The sequence below is a fragment of the Coturnix japonica genome, chromosome 3, assembly GCF_054131305.1.
Source record: "Coturnix japonica strain WE chromosome 3, WE-NBRP24, whole genome shotgun sequence".
NCBI lineage: Eukaryota > Metazoa > Chordata > Aves > Galliformes > Phasianidae > Coturnix > Coturnix japonica.
In genome coordinates, this window is record NC_140665.1 from 24,149,770 (window position 1) to 24,176,435 (window position 26,666).

Consider the following 26,666-nt stretch of genomic DNA (forward strand, 5'->3'; position numbering starts at 1 on the left):
TGGTGGTACTGAGCTGGCTGAAAACCTGAAGCACAGTGAAGCCCTCTCCCAGGTAGTGGCTGAGTTCAGCTCTTCAGGTGGCTGGAGGCTCTTTCCTCTGCATGGCTCTTGTTTTTAAATGCTCTGGAAATACACACTGGCTGTTGTGTCAAAGCAACTGCACTTTTCGTGGTGCTATGGTTGTATCATTTGCTGCCCAGGAGGAACTTCACAATTAATAGTCATTACGTAAAAGTAGCTTTTTGTGTGTCAACATATTATTTTCATGGCTTGCAGTGTGCTATTGCCTCCTAAGGGTATTTAATGAGCTTGAAATATTTTCTGCCATTTCCAAATCTTTCTGGCCTCGTGCTGAGCCCATTGCTCTGTGTTTTGAGTGCAGCACTGTGTTTGCTCTTTAAAACAGAGGTCCTTTGGTTCAGTCTTTTATTGTGAGTGAGTCGGCGTGTTTTGCTGGCAGGTTTTTCTTGTAACTCCAGGTCAGACTGTGCTCCAGTCAAGGGAATTACTGAGTGCTGCAGGTGCAGACAGCATTGGCTTCTGGTGTCTTCCCTCAGGATCCTTGGTTGTTTTATGACTGCAGTACCAGGAGCTCCAGTTGTCAAGCAGGATCCCTTGATGATGGATTTGTACATACAGAACTAACGATTTTCCTGCTTAGGTAGCATGCAGCATGTAATACATAAAATTAGGAGAGGAAAACTGTTTTTCCATATTAAAGGGACTGCTTTGACAATATTTATCTTAATTGCTTGAAGAGGCAATAAAGAAAGAATAGAACAAATGCTTCTGAAGGTTCGGTGAGCACAGATGGACTGTGGTTTGCAGTTATCTTTAGTTTAGATCTTGGGGGAAAAACAATTTCTGCTAGAATCATTTTCTCAATCTGGCTTCTCTGCACCAGAGTCCCACTGCTTCAGCACGGTTTGTGGGCTACCTGGAAAACCTATGAGGAGAGAGTCTATTGCCATGTCGAACTGCAAAGCAAAGTCCAATGACAGATGCAGTTGGAATTGTCAGTGGCACCTGACATGAGAGCACCAGTTCCCTTGTCACTGAGGCACTTATAAAAATCTGAATAATTTTGAATATGAATGTTTCTAAAAGTGGCTGAATGACATTTAGGAGAGAGCTGGGTACTCACATATATCTACATGTGCACAGAATACAATCTGTGGTTGACATTTAGAATTAGACTAACTTATTGCATGAAACATGCTAACAATTTGGGAGATTTGGCCGTGAATTAATGGGTTTTATATCAGGGGCTCAGTGTGGTTCAGAGTGATCTTTTGTAGCGTGAGGTACAACTGCATTCACTGTTGTCTTTCACCTCCATGTTGAGATAAAGTCTGGCAAAGATTCTTGAACGTGATGCTGGGATAATGGTTGAAGATCACTATATTTCAATAATCATTGGGTCCTATGAAGCCCTCTTGATCAGAGGTGGCTGGGCTCAGCCAACTTGTTACAGAGAAGCATAGGCAAGAAGACACCAAACACAGACAGGAGGACATTGCCTGCCGGAGGAGGGTGATTAGAAGGAGACTCGCTAATGGGGAATTCAAAGGCATGAGCATGTTTTCACAGGAAAGGACAACACAGGAATATATTTTTACACCACTGAAATCCTTTGCAAAATGCTCACCAAGAGGAAGGGAAACTCTGCAGAGATGGAGAGAAATGCTGGAACATAGGGAAGCTATGTTCTGGGGGAGTCTATAGTTTGCTCTGAGGAAAGGAAGAAAACTGGGCCCAATGAATGCATCTAAGTTTTATTCTGTTGGTATCTTACACTTTTTGCATTAGCTAATATAAAAGGTAACTGGGACTCTGAATTCTAGGGCTGGAGAGAGTGCAAAGAGCTCCTCCAGGGCCAGCAGAGGCAGCACAGGACCCCTGCCTGCTCATTCATTGGCAGGTGATGAACGCCAAGGGCTACATAGGAAAGACTCAAGCACAGTGAATTAGTGCCCCTTAAGTAGAGTTCTACCAGATTTGTGAAGAAGTATTCCAGAGAGAGGTTTCTGAACATACGTGTTTTGTTCCTCAGTGAGAAATAGTATAATTTTTCATTTCAGGTCTTTAAGCTGGTAGGGGAAGGAGATGGGACTTAGAAGCCCTGTAACTGTTACCCTTGAGGATACAAAATGTAGTTGCTTTGACAGTTTGTGTGCATGTTTTTATTTGGAAAAAGAACGTTTCATCTTTTTGTCTAATCCTACACTTTCTTCCAGAAATTCCATATAGTCTCCTCGTTGACTTTGATTTATACAAATTGTCACCTTTGCATATGCTGAAAAATGGTTGTGTAACTATTTTAAACCTAAAGAAGATGCTCACGTTCCTAACGTACTAAAACTGAAGTCAAATACTTACCTGGTTAAAGTTAATAAAATAGCAGCATCTTTTGTTCTGTTCATAAAAAGATCCCTTTGCTTCTCAGTGAGGAGACCTGATCTCCTCATAAAAATCCTCCTTTCCTGAGGCTGTGGTGGCACTGGAGGATTCGGTGTGTTCATATCCTTCCTCAGGACATTGGCAGACCCGATTCTGCAGTGCAATGAGGTGTTAAAGCCTTTGAGCTGTAAAAGCCTCAGGAACAACTGAAGCATAGCTCCATTACAGCTACAGGGAAGCCAATAAAGCTTCTCCAGCCTGAGTTTACCCGTAGGACGGTGAATGGAAGTTTGTCTCTCATTGCTGTCAAGATAGAAGTTAAAGATCCCTCAGTGTTTTCTGCAGCTTATCTGACTTACCTTTAATGTGTTGGACAGTACTCTGCTTCTGGCAAAGAGGCTCTGTTATCCCCAGATGCTTGTAAGCAATTTTGTACCAGTCCTCCCCAAGTGCTGACATAACCTTTCTCAACATCCAAACAAATTATGTGGATGTTCCCTGAGTTCTCTGCTGCACTCCAGGCATGAGTTAGCATCTGCTTCTAGGAGCACGAACTTCTCACCCCATATATTAAATGATTCCTTCCTCAGTCATGCCCTGGGAGTGATCATCCCATCATCTCCATTATACAGCTAGAAATGTCCCTTTTAGCCAGAAAGAATCTCAGTTTTCTTCTCCATTCATAGAATCATGGAATCATTAAGGTTTAAAAGGACCTCTAAGATCATCTACTCCAGCCACCAACCCATCACCTCACCACAGGTGCTACGTCTATGCTTCTGTGGTGATAGACTATTCTTTATGATTTCTGTCAGGTCTGACTTCAGCATTATAGCAACAGATGTTGTGGATCAGGTATGAATACTTGCATCAAAATCATCACAGCTATACAGCAGATTGTTAACTCTCTCTGTCTAAAAAGTGATCAGAACAGCTGAAAAGCTTTTGAGATTAAACCAACCTCATGAGAAAATGTTCTTTTTCTTTTTGCAGTGTAGAAATATTCATTTGTATACAACTTGTATAAAATGCTCTCTTCCAGATTAAGTTACTGTATCTTCGTTCTATGCAACTACTGATTTCATGATTTCTTTTTTACAAGCACATTTTTGCCTCTTTCAACACACTTCTGTTTCTCTATTGGCAACTGCTGACCCACCTGCATGCAGGCAGGCCTGTCCCCGTGCTTTAGGTTCATGAAGGTTACACTTCTTGGAAAGTTCTAACATGTTCATTAATTATTCTTGTCCTGCCAAAGGCAGAAAAGGAAGGTGGAGCACTCCCTGCTCTCCCCTTGGGGAGGAAGGAGTGGGATTAAGAGAAGAGGCCAGACAGTGATATTCCTCTACAATGTGGGCCAAGCCCATAGTGAAGTTGCAGCTGGAGGACACATGTTCCTTCCCCACTGTGGGGTGTGTGCTCTCAGAAGTGGTTGTGGCACGCAAACCCCAAGCGTGCCACTCGTGCTGCTGCAATGGCCAGTGCCACTCTGACTCTTCTGCCAGCGTCCCTGCAGGGAGGAGAGCTGCAGCGTTAGTAGTTTCAATAGCCCCTAATTTTCCAGCTCCTTGCTGGGACAAACTCTAGCAGCTGAGGTTGGAGGGGCTTGCACCCCAACTTTGCCATCAGTTTAGGGCCGACTGCAGCCTGAATGTGGTGCCTAAACAAAATTTCACAGTCTTGATAACAAAACAAATCTTGCCTGGTTTAGAAATAATGGCTAAGAAGCAGATTGGTCCCGCGGTCTGCAGAGCTATGCAGATTTACTCTGATAAAGATCTTCGGTAAACCTTCAGTACAATTCAGCTTTTGTGTGTCCGGTAGCTGGCAGGTTTGCATGCTTTTCAATTGCAAGAGCTGGAGTGAAACAAAGCGCTTGCCTCAGATTCTAAATGAGGTCTACTTTTGGTAGCCAGGAGTTTGTGGTGGTTTTCTATTTTTTGGAGGAATGGGGAGGGGGGTGGTGGGGGTGGGGGAGTAGGGCAGAGGGTGGGAGGGTCTATTGCACAAAAAGATGGAATACATCAACATACTCAAAAATGTAATAGGAAGAAATATTTGTGTGTCCTCTGGTAAAGCTCAACACCATGTAATGAGACACTCAGTGTTGCACTTCAGTGAATACAATATTGCCCTGGTTCTGTAAGGTGAGAAATGGCAAGAACAAGTTTCTGTGGCAGATCTTTCTGTCCGGAAATTGTGGCATTCCCTTGGTGTGTTTCAGAAGCTGGAGGAGCTTCTTTCTTTTGGGGTATCTGGACTTCTTTTAATTATTATTATTATTTGTTGTGGCCTCATGCTCAAGGCTGTAACATGTGACTTTAAGATCATTTTTTCACCTTAATTTTCTGAAGAATATTGTGATCAGATCATCAATATGTTGGGTTCTTTTTTCCCTCATCAGGTTTAAATGTGACTCTTATTTCTTCTCTCTTTTTTAGAAATTTCATCTGTTTAAACATTTGTGCTGCCAAACAGGCTTCGCACTGGGAACATACATCTCACGTTTGCAGTGCCTTGTTTGTTTGAGTTCTTTCCTCCTGCAGTTATACCTTTAGTTCTGAGATCCATCTCATTCAGTAAATCAAATTGCTGTGTTGTTAATTTGTCTAGTAAAAATTATTCCTTCTCCCACAAAGAAAAAGAATGGGGAAGGAAAATGTTTTGTTTTTTGTTTGTTTGATTTAAAGAAAGAGGTACAAAAACAGGGAGCCCTTTTGTGACTGTACTACTGGAGAAGTGATGAGTTCTTTCTCTACCTCTTTTGTGCTTCTGTGTAACCGGAGGAGTTCCCTGCTCAGCCTGCAGAGCACAGAGGGGCTGCAGTTACCTGTTTAGGTAGAGATACAGTGCTTTCAGGGCTGTGCTGGAGGAGAGCAACCTCCATCCAAAAACAAGCGGAGTTGCCATGGCTGGGTCCCAGCAGGACCAAGCAATGTGCTGCAGCCTGGTGTTCTGTCTCATTATTTCCACAGACTAATTGTTAAATATTCCTTTCAGTCTCCTTGTCTCTTGAATTCAATATTTCAATGACTTAACAAAATGTGAAAAAATACTCAGCACTGCCAAAGATATAATCAGATTGTCTGCCTGTGCTGTTGATTTTTATTTTATTATTATCTTTTTTAACAATCTCTTAGACTGAATTTACTGAGAGTTAGTTATGGCCCAGTGTTTCTGAGTCTCTGTAGGCAAATAATATAATACATTTTCATCACTAGTAATGATAGTCTGTCTAGTACTCCAATATTCAATGTATTAAAGTAATTTTTTTAGCTTGCAGTAACAAATTCCATGGAAAAGAATCTGCACTGTAAAAAGATGTGGCCATTTAGGCCAACGAACACTAGAGACAGCTATTTTGAGTAACAATACAATTATTTCTCACTGACAAATTCCTTGGTGCAGTTGTTTGCAGGCATTAGACTCTGTGTGTATTTTGTTGACAGAAAAAGCAATCTTCTCTGTTTCGTATAACCAAAGAAATAATTCTGTAGTTAAAAAAAATAAAAAATAAAAAAACAGAAAGAAAAGAAAATAGTTCCTGGGTTCCTTAAACTTCACAGGACAAATTTCATTCTTGTGCAAACTATTGCTGCCAAGTTATAAACCTTGGAATAGAGGCTGGTAATGGAAATAGCAATGGAGAAAATTCTGAAGTTATGAGCGGTGACACGATGGGTTCTCTGGGCCCAGAAATTTTGCACTCAGAGGGGATTGCAAGACTGATGTGTCTGAAATAGCAACTCTACCCTTCGGTGTTCAGAGCAGCAGACAGAAGGTGAATTTCAATTTAATACTCAATTCCAGAAAGATCGTGAAAAAGTCGAGTTACTTCTGTCCTCTGTGGTGGGGAAATAGTTTTGGCAGCCTGATGAGGCTTTCCCAGAGCATTTAGGAAACAGCTCACTGCTGAACAACAAAGTGCTTGAACTGTGCGCTGCCTTCAGAAATGGACTTGTATTTGTTAAGAACTGATAAAGCAGCAAATACTGCTTTCAGCCCTCGACAGATAAAAATCTGTAGGTGAGTAAGGAAGCTGCTCAGCAGCACAGTTTCTCCCATTTAAAAGTATATACCCCCTCTTCTTAAATTGATACTTTCACTTGCTTCTTTTTACCTTTGGGTCTATGAGGAAAATTGCATATATAAAAGACCTTTAAAAAATGGCTGGTCACCTTTAAATAACAATTTCCTCTAAAAGTTTTAAGAAAAGAACCAACAAGATATTGTGTGCTCAGTGGATTTCATTAAGTTTGTTGAAGTCACGATAAAACCTCACATTTAGTGGTGTGAACTCCTTGGCATTCACATGCCATCCTATAGGAGGCAACACTACACCCCTGCACAAACACCATCTCCCGCTTCTCCCATCGCAACAGATCAGGAGGCTATATTCAGTTATATGTTATCTTATTTTCTAAACAGAAAAAGTTGATACCTGAACACATGATTTGTGTTCTGAGCAAAATATTCACTGAATAATCATAAATAACCTTCCTCATCCCAGAATGCAGGGAAACTGACAGAAAAGAACCCAATCAGAACACGTGATCTTCTTAAAATATTTATTAAAAATGTAGTATTCTGGAAGGCTTGACAGTTCTGTGACTAGGAAATTAATACTGCAGTTGTCCCCTCCCTCTCATGCTCCACTATTTTGAACTCTACTCATGGAGATGGTTGTAGGGAGCTGATGTTATGAATAGTTATGACCAGAACCTCTCCAGCAATGCAAAATTTAAGGCCAGTACTTTATGTTGTGCATCTCTGGTTGACACGAATGAAATCAGATGGCATTTAACACCTGTTTGAACTGAGTCCTACAAGGATGGGTTTGGGTGTTGACCACTGCTCAGCTACAGACCCAGCTGGTCCCCAAAGGCTTTAAATCTTCTGTTGGGAGGATGACCAGAACTTCTGGAAGCAGATCTGAGCAACACCCATGAGTTGGCCTCTTCTCTCACAGAATATATGTGCTTCAGCACCATAAACTGTAATAATCTTCTCTCTGACGTCATTGGGTATTTTGCATACATAGATATTTGTACTTTGAACTCACTACTAGTTGTTACTCAAGCGAAATTCAGGAACTGATTTCAGTGAAAATAGTCCCAAACACATACTGCCTAGTTCTTTTTTTTTGTTTGATTTGTGCACTGTGTGTTTTGTATTTGTCCTTTTTTTATCACTGCTGTTGATATGCATTAGTTTAAAAACTTTCACAGACTCCTCAGTGGAACACAGCTGTGTCAGTATAAAAGGTAGTTATCCCTGTACAGCTTGCACTTGTATTTGCAAGAATAAGAAACCAAACACACTGTAATGCATGTGAGCTCAAGGCTCCTTTCTACAGTCTTTATTGTTTGTTTGTTTGGAACTTCTGAGTTCTTTCCCAGAGCAACACTTGCAGGGACAGACCATGAAATGCTTTACAATGCTGAGACATTGGGTCAGGGAATCTAGGTTATTTCAAAGAACATTTTGCAAAAGGCCATATACTTCTTTGGCCATATTCTTCTTGAAAGCAAGGATCTGAGATTCCCTCTAGCAATCCTCCTCATTACCAATTCCCTGTTTCAGAGTAGTTGGTTGGGTAGCTTTGAGGAAGACAGAGGAGTGGAAGCATTCAGTTTGGGCTCAGTTATCTCAGCTGCACACTGTACTTTTACATCCCAGTGGATCTGGTGTACCTTGCTTTTTGTTGTTGTTTATATTGAAATATAAATGATAGGAGTCATTTGTTTGAAAATACATAAAATATTGCTCGGTATTCTAGGCCATAATGTAGAATATTAAAACTCTGGTATTCACAGATGGTTATCTAGATTTTATGGTTTTCCACCCCTAGCACTAACCAAGACTCAAGGTGCAGATGGCTCTAGTTGTGCAGGTTAACATGTGTTTGTAGGCTCATCTGCTAAATGGCGTTGAAGACTGCAGAGCTAAACATCTTCACTCTGACAGGGAGAAGAGTAAAACTTGATGGACTGAACATGGGCACGGGGCATCAGATAGTAGAATTGGTATCTGTCTTCCACACAAAGAAAAAAGAGACTAAACTGCAGTAGTCAGGAGATTTTCACTGGATGTAGATGCTTCAGAGGGTGGTCACTTGTTCATTTATTCACTTTGTTCCTGGTTGAAACAAATCTGGCTATTCTTGTGCCTGCTCAGCATGAGCAGATAATTTTAATCACTGAACTTGCAGGACATATGAGTTGGTATAACATCCAAAGTTACACTCCTGGTTATATTCCTGTTTATGAACTATGTAAGATCTCTTGCTCCCTGGCAAGCAGCAGAGAAATAGCAGACACATTCTCAGTGTAACCATTTTTTCATTCAGTCATTGTGTTCTATGGGGCACGGTGTTTTCAAACTGTTTATTTGCTCTTGCCAGGCATAACACAGAGCTGATTTAAAGCAAATAAACAAAACAGCACTCCAGCTTTGCACCTCAAGAGCCTTTTGTAGCTTCTCATCCTGCAATATTTCTAGTGTCATCTCTTCATGCCTGTCATGGTGACCTAGGCTGTCTCCAGGTCTCTTGCTACCCGAAGGTGTGTTTTGTGTTCTCCTGAGAGAACGCTGCGTGTACTTTGCTGACTTCAGCCTAGTATATGATTGTTGCCAGCTTAAAAGCAGCCACTGATTCTTTCAGAAACAGCAGTGCTGCCACAATCCTGGGGAGCACTGCTGCTCCTCAGCAAACAAACTGAGTGGGGATGCAAGTCATCAACCCAGCAGCTCATGAAATGGGTGGGCAAACTGACCTCCTCTGTGGCACTGCTCATTTTTAGGAAAAAACATCACTTGATAACAAAGGTAAATTCACTGTGTGTGAGCAGTGAACCAAAGTTCCAGTGACTGAAGAGGAAGGTTTATGTGCATTGCACCAGAGATCAAATGTCCCTGAAATTCACCCAGCCATTTCAGAACTGATGTTTCTTATACCAACAGAGCAGCAAGCAATTGTTGGGTCACCATGCTGACCCGCATAAAGCAATTATTCTGATTTTTCCAAGCTGAAATAGGAACAGTACTGAGAAATTAGGTCAAACCTTTCCATAATGGAAACACACAGCAGTGGCTGGAGGCATGGTGAGGCACGGAGAGACTAACTGTACCTTTGATCAATAAGTTGCACTTGGGTGGTACTTGCCTGTAATCACTCAGTCCCCAGAAAAACTGAGCCGAACAGATGCTGAGTCCTTGACTTAAATTAATTCTGCTCAGACAAATGTACGGTACTCTACTTAAATCTGTGTCATTAAGCACCTTTGACAGCATTTTAGCAGGTGTTTAGCATGAAAAATAGATCAATTGAGGGAAGGGGAGAAACAAAGAGTAAATCCAGTGCAGTGTGTTTAATCTCTATCTGGTATAATTATATTTAAGACCAAAATGGCTTCATTTAGGAGAACTGCATGTGAAAGCAACACATCAATGTGTTCTGCTCTGACTCTCAGCTTCACTTACATCAAAACTAACGCAGGTGTACAACAGCTCTCATCTTAGTCCTAATGAAGTCAGCCACAAAACCCACACTGACGTTAAGAGAAGCCAGATGTGCACCCAAGTCTTCTGTAAAGATAGCAAACAAAATGGGTAACCAGACTGAATCCTATACCTGTGGGCTTTTTCTCCACTAGGATGTGAGCTGCAAAATACATTGGCAGCTACCAACTAAACCTCTAAGTGGGCAAATTTCCCTGTTTTTCTTTTTTCTTTATTTTATCTGATTACTAAACAAGATCTTATTCCTGAGTTTACGAGGGAGTTATGCCTGTGGAGTGAAATTAAATGCACTTCTTGAACATACAGTTTTTAGTAGTATATTGTCATTGATAGTAGTTGCTTACAGATTCGCAACAACTCACACTTTATTGGTTTGAGGGAGGGATATTAGTTACATTTCCATTTGTGATAGAATGGTTTTCATTATAGCAAATGCAGTCCGAATATGAAGACTGATACAAGGTCCGACTTGGTTGGTTTGTTTTTGGTTTTTTTTTCCACAAAATCTCCTTAATTTAATTGTTTGATTTATGGGAAATAAGATTACACATTGCTTCAAAGCAGTGCCATATGGCAGCCTATACCATTTATCTACGTAACTCTGTGATGCTTAATGAAAAACCATTACGAATATATCTTTTCAATGCCCACTCAAATAATATCTTGTTGCCAGCATAAGCAGCACTTTTCTCTACACACTGATTTAGTGGCATTCTTAGGACTTGGATTTGGGATTTAAGATTTGGATTGAGCTGCTAAATCTGCAGCCTACCGATAATTCAGCAATTAACTTTATGCTATAGTTTAAATCATATATAATGAAAATAGTGACATTATATTTAGCTGTCTGTCTCTGGAGAGTTCTGATTCATAGAGCTGATAAACAAAAAACCAACCCACCAAGCAAAAAAACCACATTATTTCTGATGCGAAGAGAAGAATTTTGTGAGAGGGTTTTGGGCTTTTGTATTATTATTTGCTGATTTATAGAGAAGCTGAGATGGAAGCATCTAGAACAGATTGCACCTGGTTTATACTTCAGTTAAGACAGCCATGATTTTTGATTTTGATAATGAACAGTGAATTCTGTATTCTTGTGCATTTAAAAATCTTCCCCAAACCTTCTGTGCAGTGGAAGTTATCTAAAGCTTTTCTGAACACATTCATGAATATTAATATGGAAATGTGTATTTCTTCAGTGACTAAATAAGTGATATCAATAGGAATTATGCTTCTGCTAGAAAATCATTTATGAGATTTTGCAAGCATGTACATAAGCCAGTCTGCCAGACCTGAAACTACTAACATGGCTACTTTGTATATGCTACATATAATATAGCATATACATGTTCAAGTCACGGACAAGTCTGAGAACTACCCAAGTCCTCTGTGGCAGTGAACTACTCCCCACTCCCAGCCTGAGTAGGAGCTTAGGCTGATAAGGAAGGACAATAATGTGAAGTTCTTTAACTCTTTGTATGGCTACACACATACAGCCTGCTTACGCATTGCAGCAAAGATGTACTAACAAGGCAGCCACATTTCCTTGGCACAAATGAATAAAACCTCTGCTTAATGTTTCTTCTGTCCTCAAAGCAAAACTCAGCATCTGAAGGACTTTGAGCTGGGACTTGTAAGGGTGGCTCATGTATGGGAAACCCTAAAATCCTTTTCCCCTCTGCTGTATCAACAGGAGGATGTGTCTCCATTAAAGCTCTGCAAAGAGCTGAGCACCTTTCATTAAAGTAAAAACAGCTCTTTACTGTTTTCACTGATTTCAGTACGATGTTTTACCTTGTTGCTTTAAGGCAGTCGTCCTGGAGGAGCAGCTTGGGAATTCCTTGGGCTGTCTGTTCACTTATGATTTTGGAAAGGCAAATTGTGTAACTTGAGGAGCTGTCTTCCTCATGTTTAACCCATGCCTTCAGATCATGGGAAGGAAATCCTGCTTCCACTGAAATCAACCCCTTTCTGGATGAGGACACGGTGAGCTTCAGAGCGTGGGAAATTCCTCTCATTTTGCAGTGAGAAGAATTCAACTGAGGGAAGGAGCTCGAAGGCATTTTGTTTAATTGATAACGACTGCGACAAGCCAACTGTTTGCTTTTACTATTCTCCTGCCTTCAACATCTAACCTCAGTTTCACTAACCAGGCTGTAAACCACAGGAATGAAAATAACCCCCACCTAACTTCTAACCACTTCTATTTGGGTCCATGGCACGGTAGTGCTGTTGTGTCTGGGGGGGAACCAGCTGGATTGAGCTGCAACCTCCCATGGGCTTTCTGTCAGCTCTCACTGATGTTCCTGTCAGGAGGCAAAATAGAGGATGATACCAGATCTTTCATTTCAATGCCTGAGTTCGTTGCTGTTTAATAAAGAGGACCACCTGACTGTGTGTTTTGCTTACCAGGTGCACATCATTCAGCAGCTCTGTAGTTTGTTTCACTCAAAGCAGCGTTTCAGAAAGTTAAATATGCAGTAAAAGAAGCCTTCATCTAATCGGCCCTGATTCACGGAAAGGGATAAAGTGAGGAGAGACCACTTGAAACACTGGGGAATTCATTTTTTTCCTCTCAGGATGAACTGAAAATCTCGCTTGGTACTGCTTGAGTTGCATTCAGAAAAATCTGGGGTGTGAAACGTGTAACAAATCATCACCATCCTGGCAAGAGAAATGATAAAAAGCCCTTCTCCTCGAAGGGAGCAGCACAAAATTGGCCATAAAGTATATAGTTTGTGGTGGTGTAGATCGTATACAAACACAGGGAGGTGCCTTCCTGTAATATCAACACCGATGTTTTTCAGGCACCCCCCTCATCAGGTGATCTGAGAGCAGCTCCTTCAGCTCTTAGTTAAGCTGCGGGATCTACCTTTGTCTTGTCGGGGATGCTTTCTGCCGCCCCTCGCCGAGCACAGCAGGCAGCTTAAGCAGCCCCAAAGCGTGCTCCCGGGTCACATCCCGCTCATTGTATGGAGACAAACCCTCTCCCAATCGATCATCAACAGGTGCTGCGCGCACACGCGTGCCAAACTTTCCCCCAGCTGCCGCAAGTAGCCGCCCACGGGGAGAGTGAAGCCACTTGGTTGCAGGGAACAAAGACCCGAGTGGGGCACAGTCACAATGCGGCAAGGGGGCTCGGCCGCAGCACACCGACCCCCAGAGGGAAGCCCCATCTGCGGCCGCACCCCCGAGGAGCCGGCAGGCTGCGGCTGAGCCCCAACACCCGACCCAGGGTCGGTGTGTGCGCCGAGGGGGAGGCGGCATGGGCGGTTTTTAACCCCTTCCCCGCCGGGCGGCTCCGGAAGCGGCGGCCCCTCGAGGCGCGGCGCTGTGTCCTGTGCCCGGGCGGGGAGGGCTGGCTCAGGGTGGGGGCGAGAGCGGGGCGGGGGGGCCGCGGGAGCCGCTCCCTCCTCGCCCAGCCCGGCCCGGCAGCGGGAGGAGGGCGCAGAGCGCAGACATGGCGGCCAACATGTACCGAGTGGGAGGTAGGTAGCGACGGGGCAGCGACCGCGGCTCCGCGCCCCGCAGCGCTCCCCACCCGCCGGGCTGCGAAGGGGCTCCCCGGACCCCTCGCCTTCCTTCTGCGGCGCCGCGACCCCGAGCGGGGCACCCGAGCCGTGCCCGGGGGGAAGCGGAGGACGCAGGTTCCTCCCCGCAGCCCCGCGCGCAGGGTGGGAGGCCGCCCCGCGCCGAGCGGCACAAGGGCAGCGCCGCCCTCCGCAGGGAAGGAAGGAAGGAAGGAAAGAGGGAGCGGCGGCGCCGGCTTCTTCCCGGGCCGGGCATGGCCGCCCTTTGCGCCTCTCGCCGTGGCCGTGCGGGCTCGGGCGGCCTGGCGGGCGCTGCGCCCCCGGCTCTCTGGCACGGCGGGGCCCGGCCCTGCTGCGGCCTGGCGGGCCCGGGCGGCGTGGTGCGGGCAGGAGGCGTGGGATGAGCCCTACGAGTTCCTGCGCGCCTCCCTGCATCTCTTGGAGATGAATTACGCATCCGCACGGGTAGATGAGGGGATCTGCCGGCCGGGTTAGGTCGCTGGTAGATGGCCGCTTGGCGTACGGCGGGAGCGAGGAGTCTCTTGGGAGCAAAACAAGCATTGGGTTTCCCACCCCCAACCCGTCGAAATTGACTCTGATAACTTTCCACCCCCCCTCCTTCTCCCCCGCCGTGGAATGAACGCGGCTCTGTTCCGGTGCTGCCGCTCAGGTGCAGCACAGAAAGTTCGCTTTTCACTCCTGGCTCCTGTTCCTTGCTAAGCACGATGCTAACAGGGAGCCGTGCTCTCCCACCCATCTCTTCAGGCTCTTTCTGTGTCAGTTTCAAGGTGTGCTGACATACCTACCACTCGCCCTTCTGCACACTCCTTCATCCAGGCGTAGAGGCTGTAATCCCATCAGCCTTTACTCATCGCAGTAATCCCCTCCCAAGCAATGCTGTTGACATCTTGGTTGGGTTTGTTTCTTAGGTCATCATTGAGTCCCCGTTTTTTTTCTGCTGTGACCTTAAGGGTGAGCAACAGAGACCTTACTCTTCCTTCAGTGATATCTGAGCTTCCTGAGGCTCTGCTTGGCTTTAACCTCATGTCAAAGCATAGAAAAAGGTTTTATACATCCGTATGGTTCCTCTAACTCCCTATTCTTTTTAAATAAAACTTGTGAGATACACCATGCAATAAGTCAGATACTGAGTGCAGAATGTGATCGTCATTCGATGGCTACTTTTTTGTTTGACGCAGGTTTTGGGAAACCTACAGAAGGAAATGTTTTTTGTGTTGGTTTTTTGTTTGCGTCTTGGGAGTAGCTTTAAGGATATGAGCAGATTTCCATATACTCCATGAGAATACTTTTATTTTAATGATCCTAGTAGAGGTTTTGGCACAGGAGAACATCACGACTTGAGGCTCTGTTACTGTTGAATGTAGTTTACATGTTACTGAGCAGAGATGACAACAAAACCAAGTATCATAAAATGCACCATTACTCATCCGGACAACTGTGTTGTTGCAGCATGTGATAATGAGTGTGAGGTAACATATGTTACACAGGTATTATTCCTATAATCTAGAAACTAGCTAAGACCTATCTTCTTAAATCTCCCTTAAAGACAGAATGGTTGAAGTTGGGAAGGACATCTGCAGGTCACCTGGAGGTCACTCTAGCTTAAAAAAAAAACCTTTTGCACACAAAAAAAGTGTTTTTAGCTGTATTATTTTTTTAAATAATACAATGTCTTTTTTTTTTTAATTGCAGATTATGTTTATTTTGAAAATTCCTCCAGCAATCCATATCTCATTAGGCGAATTGAAGAGCTTAACAAGGTATGCAAACATCCAAAGTTCCTGCTTAGTTTTCTGCAGCTTTCAATGCACTTTTCCACAACTGAGGGTGAATTAAACATCCCGAGAGATTTCAATTGGTAGAATTTCCTGCATCTTTTTTTTTACTTCTTTAGGATTTGTTATGCATTTGTTTGTATTTCAGGTATTAAAACCTTGCTGTGTGATAAGTTGCGATTCCACCCTGTTATCTAAGGAAACGCCCAGTTTATCATTCACAGTGAACAGGAGTTCCCTGTTGTTAAAAGGAAAAAAAATAAGAAAGAAAGAAAAAAAAAAAAAAAAAAGAAAATCCAAACCAATCATGTGGATGATTGAGGAAGTTACTAAATTTAATTCTTTTCATGATGCTGAGGTTGAATCCATCTGGAGTGATAGCAATAATGTAATGTGTCTGCTTCTGGATATGTAGGTAAAGACTTGTAGGTGTCAGTGAGACTTTTCAGTGATCCAGTAACAATACGAGGCTCCTGTGGATGTTTCTTACATTGCTTTTTGTGAGTGGAGGCTTGTGAATTGAAATTGAGACTGTATTCGCTGTCTTTATGCCGCGTGTATTTTTATATAGGGTGTGGAGCTTTTTCAGTGTGTGGGAAAGGCACAAATATTTCTTAGTTCTGATACTACTATAACTATTAAAAATAATAAAGCAGTGTAATTAATTACTTATTAGTATAATAAACTGTTATGTAAAAGTTAACAAGCAAAATGCTTATCATGATGTAAATAGGGATGATATATATATGTGTGTAAATATGTGGCTAATTTATCTTGTAAGCTTAAGTTAATTTTTAAACACACCATGTCATATAAAATATGACTGGAAAAAAATGTTGAAGTACTCACTTGTTGATATACACAGTTCAGTCTATAACTACGTGTATATGTGTTATATATTTAAGTCTTCATGAGGTTCTGCTGCTTCTTATGTATTCTTATGTGTTAACGTGATACTAGTGTTACATCCCTTAGTAGCTGAGTAACACACATTACCATATGAGTAAATAGTTATAATCAATACATTAATTTATATGAAATTGATTAGTCCACGTCAGGAAGCAATTCCTGCAATCCTATCTCAGTCCAGCTATTCATGTAAGAATGGCTTAATACAAGGAAAAAATGCAAGAGGGGGGCGTGCAATCTGTGCTACTCAGCTGAGCAGGGACACGCTCTGATTGAATTTATCTTCCATAGACTGCTAATGGAAATGTGGAAGCCAAAGTGGTGTGTTTCTACAGGAGAAGAGATATTTCCAACAGCCTCATAATGCTTGCAGATAAGCATGCTAGTAAGTAGACTGCACGGGCATTTTCTCTTTTTAACACAACCTGTTTGCTTTTTGCACTTCAAATGTCTTTGGCACGAGTAATGTATATTTATATTAAGAATTAATTAATATCCTGTTAGATTCTTACTGTTATCTGATATTGGCTCTGTTTCCAGTGGTTGTTTCTTGGAGTTTTAAACAGTACCTAAAATGAGGGGAACTCCTTATTTCAATTCACTTATTTATTTATTTTTAAATCTGAAATACTTAACTGTATTTCTTTTTTATGTCAGAAGTGCATATTGGGCATAAGTTGTTTTAATCTTTAGAGCATTGATGGCAATTTGATTTGACTTGGGACAAAAACAGGCGTCTAAAAGGTCTATGGTAAAGATTAAAGTGTATTCCAAGAAAATGCCTGCACATTGCAAAATAGCTATGATGTGCACTTGTTGGAACTAGATATTAATAAAGTATCACTTCGCTGCTTCTCTGAAAAAACAGCTACATGACCGTAACAGGGATAAACTCTTACTTTTGTCATATACTTAGTTGTTGGTGGGAGCTGCCATTTGGTCAACAACTGAAGCACTAGACTTCTCTGTAACATTGTAGCTAATGATAGAGTACACTGCTAAATAACAGCTCAGTTATGAATGAATTGTCAAAATTATTGTATGTGTCATAGATCTCCATTCTGTAATGTATCTTGGTACATCTCTTTAAAAATACGATTTAATGTCATGTTTTGTGGGCAGGTAGATAATGGGGTGATGGGATTCTTAAGGAAATACCTTAAGAATTTAAGGTAAGGGACCTTAACTGAAGTAAGGTCATATTCTGGTAATGTTACTCGCGTGTATCCACCATGAAGAGATACAGCAAGGTTTTGGCTTTTAGTTTGTTCTCTCACTAGTCTTATTTAAGTCGCCTCCAATTCACTATGTAGCGTGAAGTCCTAGCTTGGTTTTAAAGCAAGGAGAAATATACAGAATAATTTCTATTTCTTTTTCTAAATGCAGCACTATATTTCAGTGGAAGAGTTCTTTTGAAAATGATCTAGAAGGGTGATTTAAGTTCTTTTGCACATGCTTCAGGATTATTGTTGACCTATTTATGATAGTCCACCTCCAGTCTTTTCAGTTCTTCTATGTGAAATGTATAGAAATGTGGAGCTTAAAGTGAGTCTTACTAAACTTTCCCACACTTCTTTCTCTTTTCTGTATGGGGGAAGGGAAGATGAAAAAGAAAGTTACTGTACTGGAAATATAAGTTTTGAATTTGATTTTTGAAACAGAAATCCTCAATTCCTGTTTTAAAGGAAAAAAAATAAGTAAAATATATGTTAGTTTTCTTGGCGCCATTCAATCCGAAAAAGTGAAGATTGATTTTGTGTCTCCTCTGTGAGGTATAGGTTGCCATTTTGTCAGCACTCCAGCACAAAGGACTTGCTGACGGCCTGTTCCTCTTTCTTTGTGGTATGCTAGCACTGCTGTGAGGTCAGTAGAAGCATGAGGGAGTGTTCTGCTGTGCTTTCCATATTGAGACTCCCTTGCTGTTTTTATGTGAGAAAATAAAGATGTGATTTCTATCTGATCCAACAAGCCTCTTTAGAATGCCTCTATGTTTTACAGGTAGTAATTCTTAGAACCATTATTCTTAGCGTTTAATTTTCTCCATGGGTGCTTTCTCAGTACATGATTCTTTCCTTCTGACCAATCTGCTCAGCTAGATTGTCTTATGCGATCTTTTTTTCATGGTAGAGGATTGCACGTAGTGTAAAATTGCTGGACTGGATCTTCATGCAGCTCACACAGCAGATGTATTTAAATGTCAAATCAATTTAAATGTTTTGTTTCTGAAATATCAGTGTTCTGTTTAAAAAATATGATGTAAGTAAACAAAATATTTGGATATTTATGGACAGAATGTTTGTATGACTGAACATGCCGGTATTTCAGCATTTCTACCTGGATTTGTTTAAAAATGAAGGTTGAAAGACAGGGATTTCTGATGAAGTGGAAGTTTTTTTTCAACCACTGGTTACTCCAGTGTGCATGTCCAGGGAAGTCTCAAGTATATGCTCTGCTTGAACTTTTCTGATGACATTGTTCTCTTACAAGTGATTGTTACTTTTCCTTTCTGAATGTTGAAAACTATACTGACTGATACATGTTTTGAGATCTTTAGTTGGGTGAGAGGTTGGCTTTTTTTGAGCAACACCAGTTTACAAAGGTTGCATTTGGTGATGTAGACACAGGTTCTAATAAGCTTTAAATGCCTTTATAAGAAAACAATTAGGAATTTCAGTCACTTTTTTTTCAGTGACTTGAAAAAGTTTCAAACCTATTTTAAACAGTATTTGGGAAAATTGAGTGAATTAGGTCTGTGAAATGGTCACAGGTAGGGAATTCAGCATACTTAAAATCTTTAACAAGATTTGGGATTTATATATATGTATATAGAAAAACTGAAGGGCAGAATAGTTGACCTGATACTCAAGTGTAGAGGAGTTCCCTTAATTTCAAATCATCTGCCACTTACGTATGAGGAAGTTGCTTTTCTTCCTTCTTTTTTTTTTTAACCTGGTGTTTCTGATGAAACTGAAGAGGTAGCATTTTTATTTCTCTGCTAGCATTGTGCTTGCCATTCTTGATCTGTAAGTAATATCATTAGCAAACTGCAGGAACTTTAATCTAGGGGAAGGTGTTCAGTGTTTTATGAGCCCTTGAAGATAGTACATTTTCCCCTTTGACTTCTGCTGACACACCAATAAAATTGTCTGATAAGGCCAGCTTGAAAGCCTACACAAAATATCAGCAAGATTTACTTCTTGATCCTCAACAGCCTTCTAAATAGAGAAGCTGAATTCTGCCAAGGTGCAGTGCCCAGCAGTTCTTACCTGGTATCTGCTGCTATGGGGTCATAGGGAAGGTGGTCTTTCCTTCCTCATGCAACAGAGTAAGGCTGGCTTTGTAGGGAGAAGAGAGCAGGCAAGAGCTATTGCAACAGATGACCAAAGTGCATAAGAAATTAACTTGGAGAGATTGAACGAAAACCGAGCTCATTAAAATGGGAGAAGGAAACACAAATGTTTTCTTACCAGTGTGGGAAGTTGTAAAAAATTGCCAAATGTAGTTTGAGATGTAGTTGATTCTTTAGATAAAGTGGGGTTGTTACAAACATTTTAGGGAACGGTTTTGATAGCTGGGCTTTGCTGAGCACGAATTTTGGGTTACAGTGAAGTGCTTAACTTCTGTGTTTACTTTTTTTTTTTTGTTCTTTTAAGTTCTGTTATCTTTATTTCCATTTTATAACTCCATATGCTCTTTGTTGAGATCACTTACTGTCTGCGTGTCTTATAGCTGCACTTTTTAAAGGACTTTTTAAATGCGTTTTCTCTTATACAGTCAGGTTTCTTGTCTCATTGCTATACAAAGTGGGGTTTCTCCTACAGGATTTTGTTTATGCCATAGAGATTTCTAGGAACAAAGAACCAGTGAGACTAGTGCTTAGGTGGGTTCTGTGGGACGTTTGAAATCTCTGCTCAGTTCTTGGTCTGACTCTGATGTCTCGTGATGATAAATTGCACGTTCTCTCAATACTTTTCTTTATCTGCAAAATAGTACTCATGATGAAAGTTCTTATGTGGTCTAAGCTGATAAAAGTAAATTAAATGTAGCTACACTTGTACGTTTTTTTTTGTCATCAGGTTTCTGAATATGTGGTTGCTGCAGCATAGTGATGGTCTTAAGTACTCAGTTTTAGCTGGAGCACATGAGAATTCTTTAATCCTCTCCAACAATTCATGAAACACAGCTTAAAGATTTGCTTTTCAGTATTTTTATCAAGAGTAAGTGAAACTAAAATGGGAATAAGGTAATTCATATATTCAATTCATAGAAGAAAAATTGTATGTGTGTGGAAACCCTGGGGTTTTAGTAAAGGACACCTAAGTAAAGTGCCTAAAATGCTTTGTGTTGTTGTTTTTTTCTGAGACATGTATGAGGTAGAATGTAATTCAAAACTTTAATAATCCAGTATTTCTGGATTAGTTTTGTCCAATCAGATGATAATGTCCAGAAAACTGTATGGGTTTTTTTGGTGGTTGTTGTTTTTGTCCTGGTTTGTTTCCAGTACTGTACTTTTTGTACCTAAAACTAAAGAGCTGCTGGTAAAATGATAAAATGAAATAAAGGATAAAATGACTCTTTAATCAAAATCCCTACTGAAAAATCATTTTATAGTGTGAGACTTTTCTTGTTACTTACTTTATGTTTTAATACATTAAATGATTTAAATAATCTTTTGAAATTTTATATGAAAACTTAAAATTGGCTGTTTTTGTCCTCTTGGTTCCCTTTCCCTTTGAACACTTTTTTTTTTTTTTTCCCAGCATAAGTTTAATTAGAAGCATATTTTGTCAATTGAATGCCAGAGATGAACATTAATTCTTGCATTGCACACAACTCATTTTATCCACCTTTGTGGATCCACCCAAATCCATTTGGATCTTACTTATGGTTGTGATGTGGGGAAAAACAGGTATTCAGAGCTCAGGAGTTCTGTTGGTTTGTTACTTTTGCAGTAATGTGTAACTGTTCTTTTTCCATAAGATTTAGTAATCTACATTATGTTTTCTGTTAGGGCTCAGCTTATATTTTTAATTTCACTAGGTGAGAAGGCCTATCTCTTGTTGCAGTTAAGAAAACAAATCTGTTGGTGTTACCTTATGATGAAGTATACCATTTTTTCTGAGTGTTAGGAGGAAAATGAGCTCAAGACTGGGAGGGCAAAGTTGGGAATCAAGGATAAGAGAAACTCGGAACATTTCTCGAGGAGGAGGGTTGGCTGCTAGATATGCCTGAGGAGTGGGTGTGCAGACTTGTGTAACTGGTACAGTGAGATGCTGCCTTTATAATTTGAAGGCTTCTGTAAGTATAACTGCTGTTTGTTTGCAGATTAGATGTTTTCTCCTCTAGTACCAGAGAAGTAAGAGAATGATTTTTTTCGACCTAGCGTTTCTGCCCTCTTTTCTTTGAGGAGAAGGCAAGTTTTTTGATAGTGTATCTGAGCCAGCCATCAGAAGACTCAGGCCTTTGCTTGGAAGATGAAATGGCAAATGGGTACAAAACAAATGTGGTAGGCTAGGAAAGCCTGGGAGAATGAGCTCCAGTGGATCTCTTGCTTGAGTATGGAATTTTTAATGTTATGCTTTTTTTGCATGTCTCCATAAGTTGACTGTAAATAAACACTAGCAAAGTTAAGTATGTGATGTTGCTTCTGGGTATCCTCAAGTCTGTGATGTGGTAAGACACGCCTTAGGAGGACCATTTAAAAACGATACCAATAACAAATTCTTAAATCAGTGGCAGCGTAGCTTTTATGCTAAGGTATTTTTATATTAGTTTAACTATGACTTTCACTAAAAATTAGTTTGAGGGAAAGTTATTTTAAAGGAAGACGTGACCTTTTTGATCTCCAGAAACAAGGGAATATGAAGTTTTCTTTCATTTACCCAAGAGAATTACTTCAGGTTTAATTTACTGAGGAGGAAGTGCAGAACTCACTTAAATAAAGCAAGCCTTGTCCAAAATCACGTCCTTGTCGCCAAGGAGAAACTTGTCCCAAGGCTCCCAATTATCTTTTTCAAGGGTGCTTTGGATAGTCTCATAAATAATGTGGTTTTTTTCCTTCCATTTTTGTGCAGGAACTGTGTACTTGCCTTTTTTTTTTTTTTTTTTTTTTTTGCTTTGTTTGCTTTTTGTTTTTACTCAGTGATAAAAACAATAACAGAACAGTAATGAGGAGCTCTTTGCTTCTGACAGTCTTCTTTCTGTGAATGACATTTTGGAATTAGTAGTTATCTGTACCGAATACTGTCTCATTAGCCAGCTTACTGTCAGCTCTAAGTATAGTGTGGAATTACTAACTTCTGTGCCTGTTCAGTCAGTTCCTTTGGTGTATAATGTTTCATTAGATAGTGAATCTTCATATTCTCTTAATGGAGCGAATGGGTTACCGACCAAGTCTGTAGTTGCAGGAGACTGTAGCTCTGACAGTAGACTTGCAAGAATGTGCATGTATTTTTTTTTTTTCCCCTTGAGTATGTAGGATCTGCACTTGAGTACATAGGACATTGTGTGTTAAAATTATTGCATGCCCACTGTGTGTAATTTATGTGGCTGATCTAGGAAACTAGCTGCTAGCTTTAGATGTTAATCTCTTAAGAATAGACTTTTAATTTCAGACAACCGTACCTAGAAGTGTTTGGTTTTTCTTTTAATTGTAAATTTCAAACTCTTGTTTTAAGTACATGTAGTTTAAAGGGCTTAAACACGTTGCTACCAATCTCTGTGCATGTAAAAAGACTAAAACCGAAATCTGGATTAACTTTGTGAATTTGCTGTGGAGAGTAGAAAGCTGCAAATTACCAACTTCCGTGTATTTGTACTGAAAAAACTTCTGTATTTATTCCTTGCTTACTGAAGTTATTTATTCAGTTGGGAGTGGCTCGCTTGATCACAAAAGAAGGAGGCACTTCTTTAGCTCTACCCACAAAATAAATTCTTCATGTTTGAGTTGTTGGAGGGGAGGCAGCGTTCACAGAGAGCAGTCTGAGCATTGTGCCTTCTCTATATCCCAGCCTTTTTTAGGATTTGTTCCCATTTGGCCAAGCTTACATGTGTGCATCATATTGCCATACTCACTGTTTTTTGCTTTTTCTTTGATTTGTGAACTGTCTTCTTTCAGATGTTGACTTCTTTTTACCACCTTAATGTTTGTTAATGTTGCCAGCCAGTGTGTGATCCTACAGTTTTCTTAGTGACCTACGAAATATAGTTAGTTTAAATTATTATTATTAGTCATAATTGTTTGTCTCCCAAAGGTAAAGAGTGTTTCACGCCTTCTAGAAACATTCAAGATTGTGGAAATCTACTCTTTTCCCATCTTTTCCCCAGTGAGAAAAAGCACTCAAGGCATAAATTTTAGTCTAAAAAATTCCACATTGCTGGGTTATCTGTATCTTTAAAGCTCCAATTAGGGACGCATTTTACATCTTCAAAGAGTTCTCTGATCATCTATTTGAATCAGTAGTGTGTTCCTTACAGATCCAAGCGGCGTAAACTCACTAGTGATATAAAACGACTTTTTTCCCATCTGACAGTGGCAATTAGGTGTATGAATCATGGGTGAGGTCTGGTGGTTTAAAGGCTTCTCAGCAGTAATTCTTGCATATGCCTACATTGCGCAGTGAAATGAAGTCTGTGATAGCTGTCCTCAATCGTACTCATGAGTGCCTTTAAATTCACACAGGATGATAAAGACAGGGCTTATTAACTTGGGCAAAGCTCTGTGTGAGAAAGGACATGGTGCTTCCTACCCAAGCTGACAGCTGAATTTATGCAGCACTGAATAGTTTGGTGCGAGGAATTACAGAAAAGGTAGAGATAGCAGATAAGATTAATATGTAAAGTAATTCAGTGGTTTGCCTTTTTATTTTAGTTTTTAGGTTTTTTTGGTTAAATGTAGCCTGCATGAATAACAGGATATGGGCTCAAAGTTACCTTGTATGTTGAGTTTGATGTGCCCTGGACTGCATGGAGTGGCAAAGTGGGTGTCTGGAATAGCTGTGCTATTTAGAGACGTGATTTGCCTGTCTGATCGATACTCTGTTTTTCCCCTCACTGTTTGTAGCCCTGCCTTCGCAGGGGAAGCTTTGTTGTGTGAACCTGTTTATATGTGCTATGCAAGTGCTTCTGTGAGGATCCTGGCAGAGTGATGTTTTATTCTAATGTGGAATGTATCACACCCATGAGCAAAACAAGTTTGACTGGTGAAAAGTGCAGTTTTACCAGTAAATGCCTGTTTTACATTATGAAATTCTTTAAAGAGTTCAGAGAGCTGAGTAGTTCATTTTGGCTGTCGCAGGCTGTCTGAATCCAAAACTTGTTTGCAGATTTATCATCTTTGTGCAGATTGCATCGCTGATGGGCTATGCATAAAGTGCTCTGTACGCATACATCCGGAGGTTATGTAAATACATGTGTTTTTCTACTCGTACAGCAGGTTAAGCATCTATCAAAAACTAAGTTAGCTGTCTTCCCATTTTGATGTGCCAAGTGATGGACTTGAATTTTCATTTGTGTTCTTGGTTCCATTAGGGATTGTGAACAGTGTACAATGTTGAAGATGATGACTTGTTGCAGCTTCCTGTATTAGAAGTCCACCTTTGTTTTGGCTTAAATCAGTGCCAAAATGCAGTGTTGGCAGGGTTGGTGGCCTGTGGTCTGGTTCTACAGGTCACTGTGGCCCTGTGCTGTGTGACAGTTCCTTTGGGCTAGGTCCTTCATTGCTGCCTTCAAGATTAAAATACTGACGCTATTGTTCTCTGTAAGGCTTTAAGGGGACAAGAATCATAAAGAAAAATGGCTATGACAAATGGGCAGCTTCTGCATTTTTCCCTTCAAGGGGTGTCTAGCTTCATATAATTCCACAGTGCTCTTCTCTTTCTTCTGTTTTTAGGCATTGTTGTTGTTTTTAAATAAGAAGCAAAGTCAAGGATTAAAATACTGAACATTCAACATGAAGGGTAGAAATGATAATTTTTTATATTTTTGCTTGGTACTGTAGCAAATATGGCATTTGAATGTGCTGTGTACAAAGCAAAATGCTGTGAGTAATACAAAGACTTCATTTTTTGTTGGTTTTTATTTTTTTACCTTTTGTTACATGGCACGTATATGGAAGATTTTAAGATTTTGCTAGTTAATCCAATGGGACGCTTATTTCTGCACTGATTTCCTCACACAATCATTCCTCACACACTCATCATAACTAAAGGTTTTATTGATTTTTAAGTCATAATTTTATATTTCTTTACGCATTTCTCAGTTCATATGTAAGGTTCTCATTAATTAGAATCTTAAAATCTCTGTATATTCATCAAGGGAAAAACAAACCTGAGAAGATAAAGCTTTAACACGGTAGGAAATGGAAAAAATTAACTTTCAAGTCTTAGGCTATCAAAGTGTATGAACTTCTCTTCCTGCTCATCTCATCAAGTCTATAAACAATAGTTTTCTTACCATGTTGGCATAGAGTGGACATTACCTTGGGTAATATTATTCTAGTTTTAAATTCCTAAACATGAAATTTTAACACGTCTTAATTAACTTTACTCAGGAACCGGATACACAAATCCCTTAATTTCCTTTTTTAGTTTTTATTTTTTGCTATTCTTTCTTTTCCCCCTGAAAAATCAAACAAAAATTCAGCCCTTCTGGAAGGAGGCAGTGTAGAAGATAAATAATTTGTGTTTTATAAGCAGAATCATATGCCATCCTGAGTAGGGGGAGGAAAGTGCTTCTACAATCTGTGCCTTTCCTCTGCCAACAGATTTTGAGAAGCTGTTCGTACCTGCTACTGCGGATATAAATCAGCTGCTGGAAAAACAGTTTAAGTCTCTGAAACTTTGTGGTTATTATCCAAACTTAATCAAAGAAAACACCTGTATGGATCTTAGATACGGACTCTGGGTTGGTTCTTGCAGAACACTTAAAGGTTTTTGTTGTGAGTAGTTCTCTGTGTGTTGGGTTTTTTTTTCTTTCTTTCTTTCTTTTTCTTAATGTATCTATGCTGTATTTTGTTGAGGCAATTATACCACTTGGTAACTTGTTAGGCATTTTTTAGCTGTTTTTAAAGGAAAGGCCATCTAAAATGGTCTTGCGAGCAGGTGGTTTGTGTAGACAAATTTAACTGGTGGGAAAAATTGCTAATAGGATCGGTCTCACAGAAATGGAAGACAGAGATTTCTCTCACTCAGTATCTAATAATTATTCATAAAGGTGAAGATTTGATATGTGTTCCATGGCTACCTTGGTATCAAATGATTTTATAATGTTTGTGCTGCTCTGGAGGGATTATTGGGTTGAAAAGAGCAGAATCCTACCTACATGATGACATTGCTGCAGTTGGCCCTCATATTTCTTGAGCCAGATGCTAGACTTTTATTTTTGTTTTTCTTAAACAGTGTCAAATTGCCTGCATGCTTTTCTGCTTTGTGGGTAGTTTGCCAGCCTGGATATGAAGGTAGAACAGAAACTTCTCACTTGTCTTCCTGCCACAGCCCTAGACATACTTACA

The 26,666-nt window shown here is 40.4% G+C and overlaps 1 protein-coding gene across 6 annotated transcripts in view; it reads left to right on the forward strand.

The window, feature by feature from the left end:
- MTA3 (metastasis associated 1 family member 3) overlaps nucleotides 1-26,666 on the forward strand; it is a 130,210-nt gene that overhangs the window by 2,133 nt on the left and 101,411 nt on the right. For 3 of the 6 annotated variants that reach the window (XM_015857527.3, XM_032443228.2, XM_085543025.1), the window contains exons 1-3: nucleotides 13,355-13,409; nucleotides 15,165-15,232; nucleotides 16,448-16,541. In XM_015857527.3, the coding sequence (XP_015713013.2) occupies nucleotides 13,382-13,409; nucleotides 15,165-15,232; nucleotides 16,448-16,541 (190 nt within the window). In that variant the 5' untranslated portion in view covers nucleotides 13,355-13,381. Of the gene's footprint in view, nucleotides 1-13,354; nucleotides 13,410-15,164; nucleotides 15,233-16,447; nucleotides 16,542-26,666 lie in introns of those variants that run through there. The other 3 variants (XM_085543028.1, XM_085543027.1, XM_085543026.1) reach the window with 1 other exon arrangement.